At 45.9% G+C, this 24,889-nt stretch overlaps 1 protein-coding gene across 4 annotated transcripts in view; it reads right to left on the bottom strand.

The window, feature by feature from the left end:
- Positions 1 to 24,889, bottom strand: part of LOC125452515 (KH domain-containing, RNA-binding, signal transduction-associated protein 2-like) — a 507,520-nt gene that overhangs the window by 209,937 nt on the left and 272,694 nt on the right. For all 4 annotated transcript variants that reach the window (XR_007247568.2, XR_007247564.2, XM_059645528.1 and 1 more), the window contains exon 5: positions 3,676 to 3,803. Coding sequence is in view for 2 of the 4 variants with exons in the window: in XM_059645528.1 (XP_059501511.1) it covers positions 3,676 to 3,803 (128 nt within the window). In the remaining 2 variants the exon portion in view is untranslated. The remainder of the gene's footprint in view (positions 1 to 3,675; positions 3,804 to 24,889) is intronic.

The following is a 24,889-nucleotide window of genomic DNA, read 5'->3' as shown; positions in this document are numbered from 1 at the left end:
CTGTTTCCACACTGTAGGGAATTTAATCTAAAATAAAAAAAACAACCTCTGTCTTGGATGACTGAGCCAATTATGTATCCAACTTACTAACGCACTGTGAATCTCATGTAATTTAATCATTCTCTAAATTAATGTCAGAAAGTGAAACAGGTTTTCTGTTGTCTCCTTCCTTCTAATTCCTATAGTATTCACGCATATATAGACAGAAACTCACACACAAGCATAGGCATATCTACGTGCAAATACACACACATGCGTATCTACACTCATACAGCCATTTACTAATACGTACAAACAGGCATCTACACAATCACACACAGTCCCACATGTCTCCACAGATAACCATACATATACACAGCCACATACATATACATGTATATGCACACACATTCACATAGTGCCATGCACATATACAGTCACAGCACTTATATATGTGCATATATACTGTATATGATAGGCTTGTAGGAAAGTATTTGTTTCATTGGCAGCACAGTGTTGGATGATTAGTATCAAACAAATGATACAATGCCATAACAAATAACATCCTTTCCTATTATGCCATCGTAAGATCATTTTGCAATTGCCATTGGCAACTTGATAGATGGAAGACGACCAGGAAAGCTGAATTAAAACATGTAAAGGTAGGAATGGATGGGATGATGCCTTAGTTTCTTTGCTCCCAGAGAGTAGGGAGCTCTGGAATGTACTTAAGGTGGGTTGGGTGTTGTCTCTCTCTCTCTCTAACTTCCAATAGGAGAGGAATCAACTCCTCAACTCCTCAACTCCTGAGGGGCAAAGCTCCATCATACAGAAGAAAAGTCTCCTTACAGCCCATGGGATTAGTCGGACTAGTTTCAACTGTTCGATGGGCTTACGAGTGATTTTCCAGGAAACCTTTTGTTTCAGTGATTCTTTTTCTGCCAATTCCAGGTGATTACATGACTATAGAGGGAGGGCCCGTAAGGGGATTGGGAGGATGGAATTGGAGGGGGGTTTGGGTGGAGGGAAGTGGGGAGGGATATGGGATGAGGGGAATGGGGAAGGATTTGGTTGGAGGCGACTGGAGAGCGGGTGGAGAGGAGGGGTCTGAAAGTAAAATAATGCAGAGAGGGTTTTGGGAGATGGGGTAAGGTGCTGAGTGTTTAGAAGGAAGAAGTGGAGAGGGACATCAGGAAGTGTTTAGATCTTCCAGTCGTCATGAATATGGGGCTTGATGCACTAACCTGCTCCTTGTTGTCAGTTATTTGGGAACATCTGATTGTTCTCACTGGGTCAGTACTATATCAACAGCACTCTGTGGCAATTAATTGAAATGTCACATGAGAACAGTCTGAGTGAGCAAACATTATGGAAAAGAGAACCACTCCAACACAGGCTTTCCACTCCAATCACGATCTTTGCTGTGATATGATTGTGATTTAAACCTGCTGCTGGCCCTCGTACTTTATTTGTTTCGTCTGGGATTTCACAGAGAGAAAGAGAGAGAGAGAGGGAGGGGGTGGGGGGGAGAGAGAGGGAGGGGGTTGGGGGGAAAGAGAGAGAGAGAGAGAGAGGGTTGGGGGGGAGAGAGAGAGGGTTGGGGGGGAGAGAGAGAGGGTTGGGGGGGAGAGCGAGCGGGTTGGGGGGAGAGAGAGAGAGGGTGGGGGGGAGAGAGAGAGCGTGGGGGGAGAGAGAGAGAGGGTGGGGGGGAGAGAGAGAGCGTGGGGGGAGAGAGAGAGAGGGTTTGGGGTTGGAGAGACAGAGGGTTTGTTGGGGGGAGAGAGAGAGGGAAAGAGAGAGAGAGACTGAAAAACATTATTTTCAATCCGTGAAAAGAAAAATCTATGGAGAACATAGATAATGGGAACTGCAGATGCTGGAGAATTCCAAGATAATAAAATGTGAGGCTGGATGAACACAGCAGGCCAAGCAGCATCTCAGGAGCACAAAAGCTGACGTTTCGGGCCTAGACCCTTCATCAGAGAGGGGGATGGGGAGAGGGAACTGGAATAAATAGGGAGAGAGGTGGAGGCGGACCGAAGATGGAGAGTAAAGAAGATAGGTGGAGAGAGTATAGGTGGGGAGGTAGGGAGGGGATAGGTCAGTCCAGGGAAGACGGACAGGTCAAGGAGGTGGGATGAGGTTAGTAGGTAGATGGGGGTGCGGCCTGAGGTGGGAGGAAGGGATGGGTGAGAGGAAGAACCGGTTAGGGAGGCAGAGACAGGTTGGACTGGTTTTGGGATGCAGTGGGTGGGGGGGAAGAGCTAGGCTGGTTGTGTGGTGCAGTGCGGGGAGGGGACGAACTGGGCTGGTTTAGGGATGCAGTAGGGGAAGGGGAGATTTTGAAACTGGTGAAGTCCACATTGATACCATATGGCTGCAGGGTTCCCAGGCGGAATATGAATTGCTGTTCCTGCAACCTTCGGGTGGCATCATTGTGGCAGTGCAGGAGGCCCATGATGGACATGTCATCTAGAGAATGGGAGGGGGACTGGAAATGGTTTGCGACTGGGAGGTGCAGTTGTTTGTTGCGAACTGAGCGGAGGTGTTCTGCAAAGCGGTCCCCAAGCCTCTGCTTGGTTTCCCCAATGTAGAGGAAGCCGCACCGGGTACAGTGGATGCAGTATACCACATTGGCAGATGTGCAGGTGAACCTCTGCTTAATGTGGAATGTCATCTTGGGGCCTGGGATAGGGGTGAGGGAGGAGGTGTGGGGACAAGTGTAGCATTTCCTGCGGTTGCAGGGGAAGGTGCTGGGTGTGGTGGGGTTGGAGGGCAGTGTGGAGCGAACAAGCGAACAAGAGCGAACACAGACTGGGATGTCCTTCCTCTACTTAGCGCGTAAAGTAAACATCATTTACCCTGTCCAGTTCGTCCCCTCCCTCCACTGCACCACACAACCAGCCCAGCTCTTCCCCCCCACCCACTGCATCCCAAAACCAGTCCAACCTGTCTCTGCCTCCCTAACCTGTTCTTCCTCTCACCTATCCCTTCCTCCCACACCAAGCCGCACCCCCATCTACCTACTAACCTCATCCCACCTCCTTGACCTGTCCGTCTTCCCTGGACTGACCTATCCCCTCCCTAACTCCCCACCTATACTCTCCTCTCCACCTATCTTCTTTACTCTCCATCTTCGGTCCGCCTCCCCCTCTCTCCCTATTTATTCCAGCTCCCTCTCCCCATCCCCCTCTCTGATGAAGGGTCTAGGCCCGAAACATCAGCTTTTGTGCTCCTGAGATGCTGCTTGGCCTGCTGTGTTCATCCAGCCTCACATTTTATTATCTCTGGAGACCATGTCAGGCTGAAATTAAATGGTCACAGGAGTGACAGCAAGATTCTGACACTGAGTCAATAATCTGCACTGCCTTTGGCCTGCCGCCTGCCGCCTACTTAACTGGGAATCTGTAGCAACACTCAAAGCTCATGCAATGTACAGGTAATTTCCAAGGTTCGGTGGTCTGTTATGGGGAGAACTGGAGTGGCTTCTGCCTATCAGGGCTCCATCTGTCTCTTCAGATAATACCTGGATCCATGTGTTCTCCTGGACTTACAAACAGGGCAGGGCAGTGAAGATAAAAAAAATCAAATTATGGCCCTCATTCCTGCATGACTGTCGGGTAGGTTTCACGGACACTGCTGGTCTTTTCCTACCTGCTACTATCCCTGTGTAACAATCCCCCTAGGCAGGATTACCTCGTGGCTGGTGTGAGGGCAGAGCGAATCACCCTTCCACGTGTTCCCCTCCCTCGATTAGAATCCTCGGAACCATTCAGGTATGACAGCTCTCTCAACTGCTCCTGACGAATCTCATCATTGTAGTCCTGCACAGAGGAAAGACATTTTCAGTTCTATCACAATCCAGTTGAGCTTTTTCTCATTAACTATAGCAAAGAATAGCATTTTAAGCTCATATCTCTCTCAGAGGATAAGACTGAATGTGTTCCCACCGGACCTTTTTACATGACATTTTTGTGTTACTAATCCATACAAAGATGAAACAATGAAGCTCATGTTGTGCGTTTCTGGCTCAAAGCAAATGCACAACAGATAAACTTTACCTTGCTAATAAACATCATCATATTCCAATGAAAGACTTGTACAGCTGCAGGCCATTTAGCCCATCTAGTCTATACTATCCCTCTGTGCGCACAACCGTCGCCATCCCACCCCATCAGTACACCCTTCTATGCTTTTCTCCTCCACCTGCTTAGCAACGCTTTCTCGAAGAGGAAATTCAATGCCTATCTCAGACAGAATATATGTACTGCATGTGAAACTCTCCTCAGAGGAAATACCTTAAACGAATTCCAATAAAGACAATGGGATGCATGCATCTGGAATTATTGAACTTACAGGGGGAATAAAGGCAAGAAATGCAGCTCATTTGATTGTTGCCCTGATGCTCTGACACAGAAAACATTTTACATAAAAGAATGAAGATAATAAGTATATTCCTGTCTGTCAGTAACATTTAGCAGAGGATAAAAAATGACTATTGGATGGCAGTCCTCTTTAGAAGGAAGGTGGTAAAAGGGATTAGCTGAATTTTTACCATTCTTAACACAAACACCACAAGAACACAGGCTTGGGCCAATGAAGTTAACAACCAGAGAAGTGCTTCTTCCCCATCCCAGGTAGAGGGCACTGCCACACAAAAAGAATCATTTTCAGTATATTAAACTGTCCCAGTAGCCTCTGTAATTGTGCAGCCCACTTCAGGAATTTGAGCCTGTAACATGGGCAGACTCTTCAGCACAGTGCTGATGGGGCCCTGTCAGAAATGCTGTCTTTCTGATGGGTTATTAAACTGAGACCATCTGAGGTGGAAGTGAAATATTGCCCTTCCACCAATCCAAAGAAGAGCAGAGGCATTTTCCCTATTGACAATGTTTCATCCTCCCCAGCATCTTTAAAATCAGACTATTTGGTGTTACTTCATTGCTTTTAAGGCACTGTTCTGAGTGCATATTGGCTACTGTTTTTTTCTACAACAGTGGCCACATTTTCAAAACTACTGTACTGGCTGTAAAGCTGTGAAGTTTTGACATTGAAAAAGGAATTATGGAAATGCAATTCTGTCTTTTTCACACAATCCAGGTGTGCCATCCCTGCCACACACCTGTCGTAACCATGACACTTCTGGCTAAGCCTTCAAAACACAACTGGAAAGTTTGAAGCATCAATGGTTATGAAGCAGCATCTACAATGGTGACATGGCATAGGTTTGGATCAAAACAGAAATTTAATATTGCTGGTTATACCTCATTCAGGAGAAGAATGGAGGTAAAATAGTTTTAGTGGATAATTTTGTCTCAATGCTGAATGAGGAGGTATCCCAGAAGATGCTGCATTAAGACAGAATCAATACTGATAGGATTAAGTGATAGGAACATTAATAGTAAAATTCTTGATGTACATTACAAGCCATCCAACAGAAGATCTGTAAACAGTTTGGAAGTGATATTAAACACAGGCAGTAACATTGCTTGATTTTAAACTTTCCAAAGTAGTCCGGAATTTGATTTCTCTGTGCCATCAAATTGGGGATTTCTTCCAGGGATGTATCTAGGACTGTTTCTGAGAGCAGTGTATCTCCAGTCCAATACAGTTAAAAGCATTACTTGATTTAGGCACAGAGGAACAGGAACGGGTCCTCGAGCCTCTTCAGCTTGCGCACATCAAACCTGTTTACCAACCATATATCTATATTCTTTAGTAGCTTTATCCACAAAATCTCAGTTTTAAACATACAAATTGACCCCCAGTTTCAATAGCTTTTTCAAGGAAGAGTGTTCCAGATCTCCACTCCCTTTTGCATGAATATCTACTTCATGTCATCACCCCAGGTTGAGTAGATCTAATTTTAAGGTTGCACCTCCCTTGCTTTGTCTTCTCCCACTGGGGGAAATAGCTTCTCGTCTCAGCCCTATCAACTCCTTTCATCAGCTTAAACATCTCAATTCTGGGAAATTAAGTAGGCAACTGAGGCAACAGCAAGTGTGTAATTGGGAGATATCGGCCAGTCTAAAATTAGACTTAATGCAAGAACAGGAAAGGATCATGTCAGCTAAGGGTAATAGACTGGAAAGAAGAACGCAAAGTGCAGACGGATAAAATAGAAACCATCAAAAAATGACAGGGTGGAAAAATTGGCCAACAGGCTGACAGGTCAGCAGTAAATCATCTTCAAACATGAAATGGACACAGTGCAAAGTAAGACAATAATAAGTAAGAAATAATTTACACTGAAAGCATTTCAAACAGGAGCTGGATATATCTGATGCAGAACGAGCATGTGTTGTTAAAATAGAGCTTATGTTGTTTCATCAGAAACATTTACGTGTAAATAATTTGAGAGACACTGTAACTCACCAGAGTGCACCAGTTTTGGTCACAGGGTTGTTCAACATCACCTTAACCCCATCCCTTACTCAAATAATGATCCAAAACCTGATTTTGTGATTAAGGGATTACAAGGTATAGAGCTGGATGAACACAGCAGGCTAGGCAGTATCAGAGCAGGAAAGCTGGCGTTTTGGGTCTGGACCCTTCTTCAGAAATGGGGGAGGGGAAGAGGGCTCTGAAATAAATTGAGAGAGGGGGAGGTGATGATAGAAGGTGGATAAAGGAACAGATACGTGGAGAGAAGATGGACAGGTCAAGGAGGCCGGGATGGACCCAGTAAAGGTGAGTGCAGGGAGGGAGTTGGGACGGAGGTTGGTCAGTTTAGGGAAGACGGACAGGTCAAGGAGGTGGGGATGAAGCAAGTAGGTTGGAGTTGGGGGTGGGTGTTCGTCAGTGAGATGGGAGGACCGGACAGGTGGGAGACAAGACAGATAGGCCAAGGAGGCGGGAATGAGTTAGGCTGGTTTTGGGATGAGGGCGGGGGTGGAGATTTTGAAACTTGTGAAGTCCACATTGAGACCATTGGGTTGCAAGGTTCCCAAGCGAAATTTGAGGTGTTGTTCCTGCAGCCTTCGGGTGGCATCATTGTAGCACTGGAGGAGGTTCAGGATGAACATGTCATCCAAGGAGTGGAGGGGGAGTTGAAGTGATTCGCAACTGGGAGATGCAGTTGTTTGTCACAAACTGAGCATAGCAGTTCCACAAAATGGTCACCAAGCCTCCGCTTGGTTTCCCTGACGTAGAGGAGGCCAAATTGGGAACAGCAGATACAGTATATCACATTAGCAGATGTGCAGGTGAACATCTGTTTAATGTGGAAGGTTTTCTTGGGGCCTGGGATGGGAGTGAGGGGGGAGGTGTAGGGGCAGGTGTAGCACTTCCTGTGATTGCAGGGAAAAGTGGCAGGGGTGGTAGGGCTGGTGGGGAGTGTGGTGCAGACAAGGGAGTCACGGAGAGAGCAGTCCCTCCGGAATAAGGGTGGGGAGGTAAAATTGTCTTTGGTAGTGGGGTCAGATTGCAGATGGCAGAAGTGTCGGAGGATGATGCGTTGAATCCAGAGGTTGGTGGTGAGGTACATGAGGATGAGGGTGATCTGTTTTTGTTGTTATTGTGGGGAGGGGATGTGAGGGATGAGTTATGGGAAATGTGAGAGATGCAGTCAAGGGCGTTTTCGACCACTGTGGATGGGAAATTGTAGTCCTTGAAAACTGAGGACATCTGGGATGTCCAGGAGTGGAATGCCTCATCTTGGGAGCAGATGCGGCAGAGCCAAAGCAATTGAGGGGAATAGGGGATGGCATTCTTGAGGAAGGTGGGTGAGAGGAGGTGTATTCTAGGTAGCTGTAGGAGTTGGTAGGCTTGAAGTAGATATTGGTTTCCAGGTGGATGTCAGAGATGGAAACAGAGATGTCCAGGAAGGAGAAAGAGGTATCAGAGATGGTCCAGGTGAACGTAAGATTGGAGTGGAAGGTGTTAGTAAAGTGGATGAACTGTTTGATTTCCTCGTGAGAGCATGAGGTGGCGCCAATACAATCATTGATATAACGGAGGATGAGGTGGGGGATGGGGCCTTTGTAGCTGAGGAAGGGGGATTGTTCCACGTATCCTACAGGAGGCAGGCATAGCTTGGGCCCATGCAGGTACCCACGGCCACCCCCTTTGTCTGTAGGAAGTGAAAGAGAAGCTGTTAAGGGTGAGGACGAGTTTGACCTAGCGAATAAGTGTGTAGGTGGAGGGGGGCTGGTCAGGCCTGCAGGGGAGGAAGAAGGCGTTAGGCCATCTGCATAAGGAATGCAGGTGTATTGGGGCTGGACATCCATGGTAAAGATAAGGTGTTGGGGACCAGGGAATTGCAAGTTTTGGGGGAGGTGGAGGATGTGGGTGTTGTCATGGTCATAGCTAGGGAGTTCCTGGGCCGGGGGAGAAAATGGAGTCGAGACAAGTGGAGATAGGTTCGGTGCGGCAGGAGCAAGTGGAGACAATGGGTTGGCCAGGGCAGTCAGGTTTGGGGATTTTGGGAAGGAGATAGAAGCGGGCAGTGCAGTGTTGGGGAACGATGAGGCTGGACGCTGTGGGTGGGAGGTCACCAGAGGTGATGAGGTTGTGGATGGTCTGGGAAATGTTGTTTTGGTGGTCCGGGGTGGGGTCATGATCAAGGGGGCGGTAGGATGACGTGTCAGAGAGCTGGCGCCTGGCCTCAGCGATGTAGAGCTCAGTGCGCCATACTACAACTGCACCTCCCTTGTCTGTGGGTTTTATCGTGAGGTTAGGGTTGGAGCGGAGGGCTGCATGTTCTGTGGGGGAGAGGTTGGAGTGGGTGAGAGGGGTGGAGAGGTTGAGGCGATGGGTGTCTCGATGGCAGTTGGAGATGAAGAGGTCGAGGGAAGATAGGAGGCTTTGGGTGGTGTCCAGGAGGAGGGGGTCTGTGTTGGAGGGGGGAGAAGGGGTCAGTAGGGGAGGGTTAGGTTCGCGATTAAGGAAGTAAGCGTAGAGGTGGAAGCCGCTGAAAAACTGTTCAACCAGGCATGAGCGGTATTCGCCGATTTCTCGGGTGGAGTGGGATAAAGGTGAGTCCTTTACTGAGGACTGACCATTCGTCCTCAATAAGGGGGAGGTCTGAGGGGATGGTGAAAACTTGGCAGGGCTGGGTGCTAGTGTTTACACTAGAGCGGTGGCTGTGGTGGCTTGGGCGGAACAGCGTTGGCGGTGGGCGGAGCGGCTTGTGATTAGCCTTTACAAACACTGACTCAGTTGTGGTGAAGAAGCTTTTGAAAAAGATTATCTGTTCGTGCAATGTGGGAGTCGCTGGCTGGGCCAACATTTATTGCCTGTTCTTAGTTGCCCTTGAGATGGTGGTGGTGATAATGGGAACTGCAGATGCTGGAGAATCCAAGATGATAAAGTGTGAAGCTGGATGAACACAGCAGGCCAAGCAGCATCTCAGGAGCACAAAAGCTGACGTTTCGGGCCTAGACCCTTCTTCAGAGAGGGGGATGGGGTGAGGGTTCTGCAATAAATAGGGAGAGGGGGGAGGCGGACCGAAGATGGAGAGAAAACAAGATAGGTAGAGAGGAGAGTATAGGTGGGGAGGTAGGGAGGGGATAGGTCAGTCCAGGGAAGACGGACAGGTCAAGGAGGTGGGATGTTGTTAGTAGGTAGGAAATGGAGGTGCGGCTTGAGGTGGGAGGAAGGGATGGGTGAGAGGAAGAGCAGGTTAGGGAGGCAGAGACAGGCTGGGCTGGTTTTGGGATGCAGCGGGGGGAGGGGAAGAGCTGGGCTGGTTGTGTGGTGCAGTGGGGGGAGGGGACGAACTGGGCTGGTTTTGGGATGCGGTGGGGGAAGGGGAGATTTTGAAGCTGGTGAAGTCCACATTGATACCATTGGGCTGCAGGGTTCCCAAGCGGAATATGAGTTGCTGTTCCTGCAACTTTCGGGTGGCATCATTGTGGCACTGCAGGAGGCTCATCATGGACATGTCGTCTAAAGAATGGGAGGGGGAGTTGAAATGGTTCGTGACTGGGAGGTGCAGTTGTTCATTGCGAACCGAGCGGAGGTGTTCTGCAAAGTGGTCCCCAAGCCTCCGCTTGGTTTTCCCAATGTAGAGGAAGCCACACCGGGTACAATGGATACAGTCCACCACATTGGCAGATGTGCAGGTGAACCTCTGCTTAATATGGAAAGTCATCTTGGGGCCTGGGATGGGGGTGAGGGAGGAGGTGTGGGGGCAAGTGTAGCATTTCCTGTGGTTGCAGGGGAAGGTGCCGGGTGTGGTGGGGTTGGAGGGCAGTGTGGAGTGAATAAGGGAGTCACGGAGAGAGTGGTCTCTCCGGAAAGCAGACAAGGGTGGGGATGGAAAAATGTCTTGGGTGGTGGGGTCGGATTGTAGATGGCGGAAGTGTCGGAGGATGATGCGTTGTATCCGGAGGTTGGTGGGGTGGTGTGTGAGAACGAGTGGGATCCTCTTTGGGCGGTTGTGGTGGGGGCGGGGTGTGAGGGATGTGTTGCAGGAAATGTGGGAGACGCGGTCAAGGGCGTTCTCGACCACTGTGGGGGGAAAGTTGTGGTCCTTGAAGAACTTGGACATCTGGGATGTGCGGGAGTGGAATGCCTCATCGTGGGCGTAGATGCGGCGGAGGCGGGGGACTTGGGAATGGGGATGGAATTTTTGCAGGAGGGTGGGTGGGAGGAGGTGTATTCTAGGTAGCTGTGGGAGTCGGTGGGCTTGAAATGGACATCAGTTACAAGCTGGTTACCTGAGATGGAGACTGAGAGGTCCAGGAAGGTGAGGGATGTGTTGGAGATGGCCCAGGTGAACTTGAGGTCGGAGTGGAAGGTGTTGGTGAAGTGGATGAACTGTTCGAGCTCCTCTGGGGAGCAAGAGGCGGCGCCGATGCACTCATCAATGTAACGGAGGAAGAGGTGGGGTTTGGGGCCTGTGTAGGTGCGGAAGAGGGACTGTTCAACGTAACCAACAAAGAGGCAGGCATAGCTGGGGCCCATGTGGGTGCCCATGGCCACCCCCTTTATCTGTAGGAAGTGGGAGGAATTGAAAGAGAAGTTATTGAGGGTGAGGATGAGTTCGGCTAGGCGGATGAGGGTGTCGGTGGAGAGGGACTGGTCGGGCCTGCAGGACAGAACGAAGCGGAAGGCCTTGAGGCCATCTGCATGTGGAATAGAAGTGTATAGGGACTGGACGTCCTGGTGAAAATGAGGTGTTGGGGGCCAGGCAATTGGAAGTTCTGGAGGAGGTTGAGGGCGTGGGTGGTGTCACGGACGTAGGTCGGGAGTTCCTGGACCAAAGGGGAGAAAATGGAGTCCAGATAGGTGGAGATGAGTTCGGTGGGGCAGGAACAGTCTGAGACAATGGGTCGACCAGGGCAGACACGTTTGTGGATTTTGGGAACGATATAGAAACAGGCCGTGCGGGGTTGGGGAACAATGAGGTTGGAGGCAGTGGGTGGGAGGTCCCCTGAGGCGATGAGGTCATGAATGGTGTTGGAGATGATGGTTTGGTGCTCGGGGGTGGGGTCATGATCAAGGGGGCAGTAGGAGGAGGTGTAGGAGAGTTGGCGTTTGGCCTCGGCGATGTAGAGGTCAGTGCACCATACTACCACTGCGCCACCCTTGTCTGCGGGTTTGAGGTGAGGTTGGGGTTGGAGCGGAGGGAGCGGACGGCTGCCCGTTCTGCAGGGGAGAGGTTGGAGTAGGTGAGAGGGGTGGAGAGTTGAGGTGGTTAATGTCCCGACGGCAGTTGGAGATGAAGAGGTCGAGGGAGGGTAGGAGGCCTGGGGGTGGTGTCCAGGAGAAGGACTCGTGTTGGAAGTGGGTGAAGTGGTCAGTGGAGGGAGGGTTAGGTTCCCGGTTAGGGGTGAGGCTGCCTTCTTGAAACACGGCAGTCTTTGAAGCATAGGGAGAACAACAATGTGGCTCAACATGGAACTCCAGGATTTTGATCCAGCAACACTGAAAAAATGACAAGATATTTCCAAGTCAGGCAGGTGAGTGGCTTGGAGGAGAATTTGGAATTGGTGATGTTCGCATGCATGTGTTGCCCTTCTCCTTCTAGATGGTAGTGGTTCTGGGTCTGGAAGGTTTTGCGGGTAGATAATGGCCTAATGCTATTGTCGCTAGATTAGTAATCCAGAAACCTAGCTGATGTTCTAGGGACGCGGGTTTGAATCCCACCATGGCAGATGGTGGAATTGGAATTCAAAAAAGAGAGTCTGGAATTAAGAATCTACTGATCACCATGAATTCATTGCTGATTGTAGGAAAAACCCATCTGGTTCACTAATGCCACCCTCACCTGGTCTGGCCTACATGTGACTACAGACCACAGCAATGTGGCTGACTCTCAACTGCCCTCTGAAATGGCCTAGCAAGCCACTCAGATATATCAATTGTTACAAAAACTTAACGAAATGGAACTGGTTGGATCACCCTGCATCAACCTAGGCACTGGAAAAGACAAGGCAGAAACAGCCCTATAGATCCTGCAAACTCCTCCTCACTATCATCTGGGGGTTGGTGCCAAAATTGGGAGAGCTGTCTCAGACGAGTCAAGCAACAGCCTGATATAGTCATACTCACGGAATCATAGCTTACACTGTCCCAGATGCCACCATCACCATCCCTGTACATGTCTTGTCGCACCAGCAGGACAGACCCAGCAAAGGGAGTGGCACAGTGGTATACAGTCGAGAGGGAGTTGTTCTAGGTGTCATCAGCATTGGCTCTGGACCCCGTGAAGTCTCATGGCTTTAAGTTAAACATGTCAAGGAAACCTGCTGCTAATTACCACAGACAGTCTTCCCTCAGCTGATGAATTGGTATGACTCAAAGTTGAACAACACTTAGAGGAAGCACTTAGGATGGTAAGTGCACAAAATGTATTTCTGGTGGGGGATTTCAATGTCCACCAGTGACAGTGGCTCGGCTGCAGTACCATTGATCGAGCTGATTGGGTTCTACAGGGCATAGCTGCTAGACTGGGTCTCCGGCAGGCGGTGAAGGAACCAACACGAGGGAAAAACATACTTCACCTCATCCTTACTAATCTGCCAGCTGCAGCTGCATCTATCCATGACAGTGTCGGTAAGAATGACCATCGCACGGCCCTTGTGGAGATAAAATCCCGCCTACAAATTGAAAACAACCTCCATCGTGTTGTGTGGCACTATCACCATGCTAAATGGGATAGACTTTGCACAGATCTAGTAACTCAAACGCAATCTGTAACCTCAAGGCCCAGCCTATCCCCTACTCAACCATTACCACTAAGCCAGCCACCAAGCCATTACCATTCATTCAATGAAGAGTACAGGTGGGCATGCCAGGAGAAGCACCAGGCATACCTGAAGATGAAGTATCAACCTGGTGAAGCCACCAAACAGGACTACTTGCACACTAAACAACAAAAGCAGCAAGTGATAGACAGAGCTGAGTGATCCTACAACCAATGGATCAGAATTAAGCTCTGCAGTCCTGTCATATCTAGTCGTGAATGGTGGCGGCCAATTAAACAACTCACTGGAGGAGGCGCCTCCACAAATATCCCCATCCTCAATGATGGAAAAGCCCAGAACATCAGCGCAAAAGATAAGGCTGAAGTACTTGCAGCAATCTTCAATCAGAAGGGCCAAATGGAAGCAACTTCCAAACCCACTGGTTTCCTCCAGTGGTCCTCAGCATTAGAGATACCAGTCTTCAGCCAATTCGATTCACTCCACATGATATCAAGAAGTGGTTAGAGACACTGGATACTGCAAAGGCTATGGGCCTGACAACATTCCGGCGATAGTACTGAAGATTTGTGCTCCAGAACTTGCTGCTCCCCTAGCCAGGCTGTTCCAGTACAGTTACAACACTGGCACCTACCTGACAATGTGGAGAATTGCAAAAGTATGTCCTGTACACAAAAAGCAGGACAAATCCAACCCAACAATTACGACACCATCAGTTAAGTGATGGAAGGTGTCATCAACAGTGCTATCAAGCAAAGCCTGCTCAGAAATAACCTTCTGAGCGACGGCCAGTTTGGGTTCCACCAGGGCTACTCAGCTCCTGAACTCATCACAGTCTTGGTTCAAACATGGACAAAAGAGCTGAATCCCAGAGGTGAGATGAGAGTAACAGCCCCTGACATCAAGGCTGCATTTGACCGAGTGTGGCATCAAGGAGCCCTGGCAAAACTGGAATCGGGGGCAAACTCTCCAGTTTGTTGGAATCATACCTGACACATAGGAAGATAATCGTGGTTGTTGGAGGTTAATTATCCCAGCTCCAGGACATCTCTGCAGGAGTTCCTTAGGGTAGTGTCCTCAGCCCAGCCATCTTCAGCTGCTTCGTCAATGACCTTCCTCCATCATAAGACCAGAAGTGGGGATGTTTGTTGATCATTGCACAAAGTTCAGCACCATTCGTGACTCCTCAGATACTAAAGCAGTCCATGATCACATGCAGTAAGATCTGGACAATATCCAGGTTTGAGCTGACATGCGGCAAGTGACATTCGCACCACACCAATGCCAGGCTATGACCGTCACCAATTAGAGACAATCTAACCACCACCCCTTGACATTCAATGGTGTTACCATCATTGAATCCCCCACTATCAATATCCTGAGGGTTTTCATTGACCAGAAACTCAACTGGACTCAATATATTAACACAGTGGCTACAAGAGCAGGGCAGAAGCTGGAAATACTGTGGTGAGTAACTAATCTCCTGACTCCACAAAGCATGTCCACCATCTATAAGGCACAAGTCAGGAGTGTGACGGAATACTCCCCAGTTGCCTGGATGAGTGCAGCCCCAACAACACTCAAGAAGCTTGACACCATCCAGGACAAAGCAGCCCGCTTGATTGGCACTACATCTACAAGCATTCACTCCCTCTGCCACCGACCTCAGCAGCAGCAGTGTGTACTATCTATGAGATTCACTGCATAAATTCACCAAAGATCCTCAGACACCACCTTCCAAACCCACGACCACTTCTATCTAGAAAGAGGAGGGCAGCAGATATCTGGGAAAACCACCACCTACAAGTTCCTCTCCAAGTCACTCACCATCCTGATTTGGAAATATATTGCCATTCCTTCACTGTTGCTGGGTCAAAATCCTGGAACACCCTCCCTAATAGCATTGTGAGTCAGCCCACAGCAGGAGGACTGCAGCGATTCAAAAAGGCAGCTCATCACCACCTTCTCAAGGGCAACTAGGGATGGGCAAGAAATGTTGGCCAGCCAGTGATGACCACATCCCACCAATGAATAAAAAAAACCCCAAAGAGCCTTGGTAAATTTCTGCAGTTCATCTTTAGAGGGTACACACTGCTGCTATTGACTTCAGCAGTGAAGAGATTAAATGTTTATGGCTGTGATGTTAATTAAGTTAGGTGGCTTTGTTTTGTGAGGTATCAGGCTTCCTGAGTGTTGTTGGAGCTGCACCCATCCAGGCAAGAGAGCCATGTCCCAACACACTCCTGACGTTTGCCTTGTAGATGATGGACTGGCTTTGGGGAGTCAGGTGGTGAGTTACTCATTGAAGGATTCCAAGCCTCTGAACTGCTCTTGTAGCCACTGTATTTATGTGGCTAGCCCAGTTTAGTTTTTGGCCAATGGTAATTCCCAGGGCGTTGATAGTAGAGATCCAATGAATATTAACACCATTGAATGTCATGCTCATGGTTAGATTGTCTCTTACTGAAGATGTTCATTGCTTGGCAGCTGTGTGGCATGAATTTTGCATGCCATTTATCACTGCAGTATGAATATGGAGTGTTTCATTATTTGAGGAATTTCAGATAATGCTGACTGTTGCATAATCATTCGTAAACATTTTCACTTCTGACCTTATGGTGGAGGGAGGTCATTGATGAAGCAGTTGAAGATGGTTTGGCCTAGGGCATTATCTTGAGGAACCCCTGCAGAGATGTCCTGGAGATAAGGAACTAACCTTGAGGGGCTGAATGGCCAACTTGTGCTCTTGTATTCCTATAGTGTTTGCATGACAAGAAAGAGGCTTCACAACCAATGAAGTGCTTTTGAAGTATCATCTTTGGTCTCATATACGGAATATAACTGTCAAAATAAACAAAGTTAGCATACATGAACAAGAAAGTGAAAATAACCAAATAAGTTTTCTTCAGTGACGTGGACTGATGAATGTTGGTCAGGACATGATTGATAACTTGCCTCTTTCCCTTCAAAACAGTTCTCAAGGCTCTTTTTTATATATCCCCGTGGGATATGATGGGGCTTTGGTTTGATGTCTCATCCAAAGACACAGAGTTTGCTGGTGCAAGCCTCTCTCAGTATTGCATTCCCTATGGATTCAGGATCAGAGAGCTAATTGATAGTAAACCATGTCGTTCAAACCATTAAACAATTATTCTGGAAGCTATGCATCTTTACTGTCAAATTCTTAAAAAATATAAAATTAGGAAGCAACAGATGAAAACCTGAATTTTAGAAAAGAAATCATTATTTATGTAGAATCTTTCTCATCCTCTTTTGGTAGTTAAAGTGTTTCACTGCTAGATAATTTCCTTTTATAGGGTATTCAGTGTTATACGATTACAACCAAAAGGTTTTCAAGGGCATTAAGTGAAATAGTCGGATCAACAAGGTAAAAGGTGTCAGAGATAATGGGAACTGCAGATGCTGGAGAATTCCAAGATAATAAAATGTGAGGCTGGATGAACACAGCAGGCCAAGCAGCATCTCAGGAGCACAAAAGCTGACGTTTCGGGCCTAGACCCTTCATCAGAGAGGGGGATGGGGAGAGGGAACTGGAATAAATAGGGAGAGAGGGGGAGGCGGACCGAAGATGGAGAGTAAAGAAGATAGGTGGAGAGAGTATAGGTGGGGAGGTAGGGAGGGGATAGGTCAGTCCAGGGAAGATGGACAGGTCAAGGAGGTGGGATGAGGTTAGTAGGTAGATGGGGGTGCGGCTTGGGGTGGGAGGAAGGGATGGGTGAGAGGAAGAACCGGTTAGGGAGGCAGAGACAGGTTGGACTGGTTTTGGGATGCAGTGGGTGGGGGGGAAGAGCTGGGCTGGTTGTGTGGCACAGTGGGGGGAGGGGACGAACTGGGCTGGTTTAGGGATGCAGTAGGGGAAGGGGAGATTTTGAAACTGGTGAAGTCCACATTGATACCATATGGCTGCAGGGTTCCCAGGCGGAATATGAGTTGCTGTTCCTGCAACCTTCGGGTGGCATCATTGTGGCAGTGCAGGAGGCCCATGATGGACATGTCATCTAGAGAATGGGAGGGGGAGTGGAAATGGTTTGCGACTGGGAGGTGCAGTTGTTTGTTGCGAACTGAGCGGAGGTGTCCTGCAAAGCGGAGGCTTGGAGACCGCTTTGCAGAACACCTCCGCTCAGTTCGCAACAAACAACTGCCCCTCCCAGTCGCAAACCATTTCCACTCCCCCTCCCATTCTCTAGATGACATGTCCATCATGGGCCTCCTGCACTGCCACAATGATGCCACCCGAAGGTTGCAGGAACAGCAACTCATATTCCGCCTGGGAACCCTGCAGCCTAATGGTATCAATGTGGACTTCACCAGTTTCAAAATCTCCCCTTCCCCTACTGCATCCCTAAACCAGCCCAGTTCGTCCCCTCCCCCCACTGCATCCCAAAACCAGTCCAACCTGTCTCTGCCTCCCTAACCGGTTCTTCCTCTCACCCATCCCTTCCTCCCACCCCAAGCCGCACCCCCATCTACCTACTAACCTCATCCCACCTCCTTGACCTGTCCGTCTTCCCTGGACTGACCTATCCCCTCCCTACCTCCCCACCTATACTCTCTCCACCTATCTTCTTTACTCTCCATCTTCGGTCCGCCTCCCCCTCTCTCCCTATTTATTCCAGTTCCCTCTCCCCATCCCCCTCTCTGATGAAGGGTCTAGGCCCGAAACGTCAGCTTTTGTGCTCCTGAGATGCTGCTTGGCCTGCTGTGTTCATCCAGCCTCACATTTTATTATCAAGGTAAAAGGTGTAGTAGTTTATTTGGTCTCTCAATCCTGCTCTACAATTCTACAAAATCACAGCTTATCCAATTACGGCTTTAACTATACTTTTCTGTTTCTCATAACCTTTGACTCCTTGCAGGTCAAAAGATTGTCTAACTCAGCCATGAATCTATTCAATGATCCAGACTCTGCAGAAAACAGAACTCTAATTACCAACTATGCTCTGAGAGAAGAAATTTCTCTTCTTCTCCATCATAAATAGAAGTCTCCTAGCTGTTAAACAATTGTCCCATGTTTGGGATTATTCTTCAAACTCCTTTTGCTCTCCCTGGTGGTGACTTTGCTGACAGGGTGGGCAGTTAATCAGGTCAGAGAGTGGCAGGTGACCTCTGTGGCACCTCCTTGCCTTTACTCGGATTAGACGGAGGGCTGGTGTTTGGCATTCCTGCCCAAATATCCAGTCAGCCCCTCAAGTGCATAATTGATAATCACTGAAGGGGCTTATTCTGTTACTGCTACCATTAATGGGCCTGTCTCCAAGCAGAAACCTCTCTGAGCTGGTTATCATTCCACCAAGAGATTTGGAAGGGATGGGAGGAGTGACCTTCTTCAAAGGCACCTGGCCTGATCAAGGAACTCAGCATCAGAAAGTAGAGCCTCTCTAGGGCCAAAGTTCAATGCTTACTGCTAACCCCCTTGCAACCCTTCAAAACCAACCTTGTACATCCCCTCCTCACACAACTTACCTCTGGCCTCGGCTACTTCATAATACTAGCCTTTAATGGTTGCTGTTCCAGCAGACACATGAGAAAGAGTGTTTCTGCCCTCTGGGTGGCTAGCATCTCTCAGCAGGCAGAATCTCTGTTTCAGGGGCCTGATCACCCAGAAAGGTGCCTGCTCAATTGCCTGACATGCTGGTGGATTGATGGGCCTTTAACAAGGGAGGCAACATGGGTGCCTTCCTGGCTGTATACCATGCAGGTGAGACTATCCCTTCTTCAAGAGTGTGTTTATCCTCTCAGCATCTACCCTATCAAGCTCCTTTTGAATCTGGATATATTTTGATAAAATCATCCTTATTCTTCTAGATTCAACTGAATACAGACCAAAGCAACTCAACCTTTCTCTCATAAGACAACCATTTATGCTTGGAATCAGCATAGGGAACCATTTCTGAATCATTTATAATGCAAGCATATCCTTACTTGTGTAAGAAAATCATAACTGTATACATCACTCCACATGCACAATCTCAGCAATGCCATGCACAGTTTTCAAGCCTTTACTGCTTTTATACTTTATTCTCTCTGCATTAGTGGCCAACATTCCATTTACTTTCTTAATTTCTCACTGCACTTACAAGCTAAACTCTTGCGATCCTTGTACAACAGATCCCTAGGTATTGCAGCATTTTGCAGTCTTTCCTCCCTGTAGTGATTGTCATGAGGTCATCCAGGTGGACATCGTAGAAAGAATTCCCCAATTGGGGCTGTTAATCTGGTAGAATCAGAGAGTCCAGTCTGACAGAAAAGAATAGGAGTGTCAGACATCCTGTCACTCTGAGAGCTGCCTCTGATGGAGCTGGATCTATGTCAAAGATTCACCACATGTAACTGAAGGGTAACTTGGCGACAGGATACCAGCCTCTATAGAGCTATTTCACTCCCATTTAATAACGCTTTGCATTTCTGTCCTTCCTTACAAACTACACCACAGTATACTCCATCTACTGAAATTTTTCCCAATCTCTTATCGTATCTGTGTTCTTTTTCAGACTGTTTGTATCCTCTTTACAACTTGGTTTTTTACCAATATCTGTATCATCAACAAATCTACTTACAATATAGTTAGTGCCTTCAACAAAGTTATTAGTTTAGATGAGGTGCTATCACTGTTCTTTGTGCCTTCCATTAGTTAATTATGACATATTTTACCTCATTCTGTTTCCTGTTAACCAACCCTCTATCCATACCAATATATCATCTGCTAAAATGGTGTGCTCTTAGCTTGTGTAGTAATATTTTGAGTGCCATTTCAAAATTCAAATATAGTACACTTACCTGCACCCCTTTATTTGCATGCTCCTTGTTACATCAACAGATGCTAATAAGCTTGGCAAAATAAATTTCACTTTCACAATTCAATGTTGACACTGTCTCATTGTATTTCAGCTTTTTTAACATTCTGCTAGCACATTCTTGATCGTGGATTCTAGCATTTTCCCAGTGACAGATGTTAGACTAACTGGCCTGGACTGTCATTTCCTAGTCTTTTCTTCAGTAACGGTGTTACATTTGCAATTTTCCAATCTGCTGGGGCATTTTCATAATCTAGAGAATTTTGGAAGCGTACAATCAGCACGTGCACTATTTTTGCAACCACTTATTTTAAGACCCTGTTGTACAAGCTATGAAGTCTAGAGGATTCGTCAGTCTATTTAGTCATCAAATTTTCCCCAGTACCTTAACCCTAGTGGGTATGGTTATTTTGCTCCTTCCCCCCTTTTCCCTGTGACACTTTGTTATTTTTTACTGTTCTTAGAATGTTTTCTGTGTCTTTTAATGTGACAAAAAAGACCCTACTTGTTCCAAGTCTACACGAGCGCCTTGTTTTATCATTCTCTAAGGGATCAACACTCACTTTAGATACTCATTTCATTTTTATCACAATTTTTACTGCCTCTGTTTATATTTCTTACTAGCTTTCTTTCAATCTCCAATGTCACTCACATTTCAAAATAAAAAGTCATCCTTTTTCAGCTTGTAACATTTTCCTGAACATGTAGGTTACTATCAAATGTTATTGCATTGTACATATTTTATTTCAAAATGATATTGTCCTATCCACAAGTAGTCATATGAATTGGTGATAGCGTTTGAGATATAAACTACTGTTGATGATACCAGGTGAAGGGAACACCCTTCTCTTATTCAAATATTTCCATGCAACCTTTTACACTCACCTCAACTAGCAAATATCGACTTGGTTCAACAGCTCGTTGTCTGAAGCTGATGTACATTCTCGTTACCCTCGAGTTGGGAAATGGTGGCTAGGGTATTAGGAGACTTTCTCTGCTTTTCCTTATAAGTACATCCAATGGTTTAATGTCTGAACTAAAGAGCTTTATCTCTGATAGTATACTACTCTCGCAGTACTGCATTGATACACTGGCTTCGATTGTATACACCATGGTAAAATGGTATAAAAATGGTAAGAAAACAAATTTAATGAAGAAAATCCATAATATTACATTTTCAATTTCTTTAGTTTCTGATTGCACTCTTGTCTCTGAATGAGAAAGTTATCAGAATGTCAATTCTGATATGGACATGACATATGGACAGACATTAGTACAAAACATTGACCAATAATCTAGTTGTTGCAATTCCAGCTGATGGTGATGATACCCAAATCAGATTCCAGAATGAATGAATAGACTTGATGGAAAGCTGCTAGTGTACTTTTAACAAAAGAACATAATTTTATCACACAATATGTTAGCAAGAAGTTGTGAAAAATCTTATGATCTAGCAAAAGAAAAAAAACATTTCCCCCCATTCCCTATACAATCACTCAATCCCAGTGAAATATCACTACTAATTTCATTTCAAAATTATTTACTTAACTGAAAAGTTTGTAAGCATTTCCTTTCAGTGACTGTCTTCACATTCAGCAGATGTGATTCTCTTTGTCTCTTCCTGAGAGTCTTAAACTGTTTTTATTCCTCACTGAACCCTAAGAAAAGCTAAGGGCTGCTAAATCCGTTTAAGACCTCTTTCCAGTTCTGATGGCTTGAAGACTGCCAAAAGTAAGTTGCTGTTCTGCTGGGATAAAACTGCTGTTTTGAACTGAGCCTGCTTGTGGTCCCCAGCGGTCTTGCTTGCCTGTTGGTTGTAAAACTTCAAGTCAACAATAAACAGCAATGATCTCACCAGATAGCTCATTAAGTCACTTAGCCTATTTTGCATGATTTCTTAGAAATCTGTCTACTGAAAATTTCTTGGAAACCCATTGATTGAAAATTGGTCTTTACTTCATTTGTACAAATTAATTTAAGACACTTTTGCCAAAGAAACCACTTTCACAGTACTGAAAAAAAATTCTACTTGTCACACTTTTTTTAATCACATGGTAGTGTACCAAGGGAGTTCACTCTGTCTGAGGAATTATCTTTTACATGAAACATTATATGAGGCTGCACTGTCAAATGACTGTAAAAGTTGTTATTATTTTAAAGGAGGTGTGCTCTCCTCAACTGTTGGTAAAAATTTACACCTCATTCTACATCAGTAGAAATGGATTATCCGGGCATTGCCATGTTGTTTGTGGGAGCTTGTTTTGTCCACATTACCTGCTGCATTTACCATATTACAACAGTGTACTGCACCTCAGTGAGTACTTCATTGCCTGTGCAGCATTTTGGGATGTCTTGAGACAATGAGAGGCAGGATATTAATGGGGGTTCCTTTCTTTTATTGAAGTAATGGATATGACAGTATGAAAAGCAATGGAAGACATCAGGGCATAAATTGGCAATAGTAATTCCCACTAAGCAACAACTGACATCTGCTACTGATGACTGGCTCAAAACAAGCAGAAGAACCTGCAGAGAAAGGGGATGTGATGATCTTGGGGGATTTCAACACTTCAATTCCTTACTTGCTCTATTTTGCCCATGAATTGAAGTACAAGACATTTCACAGAGGTGATCAGTGACTGCCGCTTGGTACAAGATGTAATATATACCATTAAAAACTTGGCCGTGAGATTTCATAAAATACTTGTCTCTAGGTGTTTATGTCAACAGAATATAGGAGTAACATGTGTGATTGGTTGGAAGCAGCAAAAGATTTTATATCTGTTAGCCTTGTTCCTGTTTCCATTATAAAGTGGGTGAAAAACAAATGAAAGGAGATGGGGGTAAATTCCTTGTTAAACCATGGTTCAATCCCTATTCAGATTAACACAGGGGAGGATGTGAATGTGATGCTCAATTTGAGCTAATTCTGGCATCCGTTATGCAAATAGGGCATCATTTCAAAATATTCAACCCCCTCCTCTTAAGTCAAAGTCACTTCATTTCAATAACACATCGATATAAGGCTTTCATTCAAAACTAAATTTCCACCTAATTTGTTGTGCTATGTACACCACTTAATTCAAATCATTGGAATATTTGAAAATGTTTGTGCAAAAAGGAATATGGATTCTTGGGAGTAGACTGCATTAACTAACTCAGCTATTTTGCTCAAAAAGCACACAATTTACAGACTGTCAGTCAATGTGGTGTTTTATAAATTTCTGCTTCAGAAATAAAACCAGTCTGACGCCAAACTAAAACAGATTCTAAGCAAGGCCTCACACCTAACATGCATTGTCTGACCTAAAATGTCACCTCTTTTTCACACTGATAAAACCTGTAGTTCTCTCAGGGAAGTGACTTGAAAGGAATTTGGGGATTTACTTATACATATTAATCGATTAAAACCTTCCATCTGATTAAAGATTTAACAGCATCTTAGATTTGTTTAATATATCCTCATCAGTGGTGTGAACCCTTGATCTTTTACTTATAAATTCGGTGTCTGTCACCACCTCACTGACACCTGAAGGAGCAGCAAATTTCGATAGGCTTGTATTTTTATATAAACTGTTGGACTATAACCTGGTGTTGTGTGATTGCTGACATAGTTATGATTTAAAATAACTTAAAGAAGGGTATAAACCATTCAAAGAATCATAGAATAGCAACAGCACAGGAGGAGGCAATTTAGCCCATCTTCGCTTGTTAGCTTTCTGCAAGAACAATTCAGCTAATCCCACATCCTGTCTGCAGTTTACTAATATTTACCAAGTTTCATGTGTTATATACATGTGTCGAAAAACAAATTTCAATCTTATTGTGTTCCCTCTTACTTTTACTTCACCTAATTTCTTATCATTTTTTATTCTCATTCTATCTGTCTCTCCTAAACATTTTGTGCATCTTATTTACACTTCCTGTGGCCATCTCCTGTTTTCTGTCCCTTTGTCAAATTAAGTTAAACATTCTGCACCAAGGTCGGCAAACTGTCCTGCAGGGACACTGGTCCCATCTCTGTTAAGGGATAACCAGTGGTCTTTAGTATCCTGGAGGCATCTTACCATGGTTATACAGAGCTACTCTTAACTAAGCATGGATAGCACAGCATGGGAGGAGTTAAATGAAGAAAGTGAAAAACACTTGGCGAGTGATGCAGGAGCCTGAAGTCTTTCCATGAGAATAAGATAACCCAGTGCAGAGATGGAAGTGGTGTTAACCAACGTGTATTATGGAGCAGAGTTATAGAATAGCCGTTCAATAATGTAAGTTATTCAATAATGTAGCAAGGTTACAGTCTGGTATATCTCTGATTACGAAGTATTATGGTAGTCAGTATTACTATGAATAAGTAATGTTGCAAAGAATCCCAAACCTTGAACTAGTCTTTTCCTCACCCAGTCAGTCTTGAATCTAAACTCATAAACTACAAGAGAACAGATAATTCATCAACGCTATCTTTCTCCTGGAACCAGTTTCAATATGCACTGAGCTAAAGCTCCTGCATTAATTTCATTTGGTGAATGTTACTTGTGTTTTGAGTTATTTACCTAATGTCTTACGCAATGATTGTAAATCTATTTCTAAGTTGTGGATGTAAATGAATGCTGAGTTAGAATGACACTTCCTGGTGCAGATGTGATGGTTGAAGAATATCTCTGTAACAAACAGGCTCCGTGCACAGAAGTTATTAATGTTATATACGTTCAAGACAGCTCATCTCTAAAATGAGAAGCCTGTTCAATCTTGTTCCACTCCATTTCCTAAATCCACCAGCTCAGAGCAAATGGAACGTTTAGGCTTTTGCAGGCAAGTCAGTCAAAAGTGAACTGTGGCGTAATTAATTGAAGACATTTATACAGCTACTCCAGAGCTTAAAGGTATTATGGAAAGCCCTACATGATCCTTTCTCTAAATAGAAACATTCATGTGAAAGAATGA

The sequence above is a fragment of the Stegostoma tigrinum genome, chromosome 4 (assembly GCF_030684315.1).
Source record: "Stegostoma tigrinum isolate sSteTig4 chromosome 4, sSteTig4.hap1, whole genome shotgun sequence".
In the NCBI taxonomy this organism is placed as follows: Eukaryota; Metazoa; Chordata; class Chondrichthyes; order Orectolobiformes; family Stegostomatidae; genus Stegostoma; species Stegostoma tigrinum.
The sequence above is the reverse complement of the archived record's forward strand: the minus strand, read 5'-3'. Positions and strand labels throughout refer to the sequence as shown.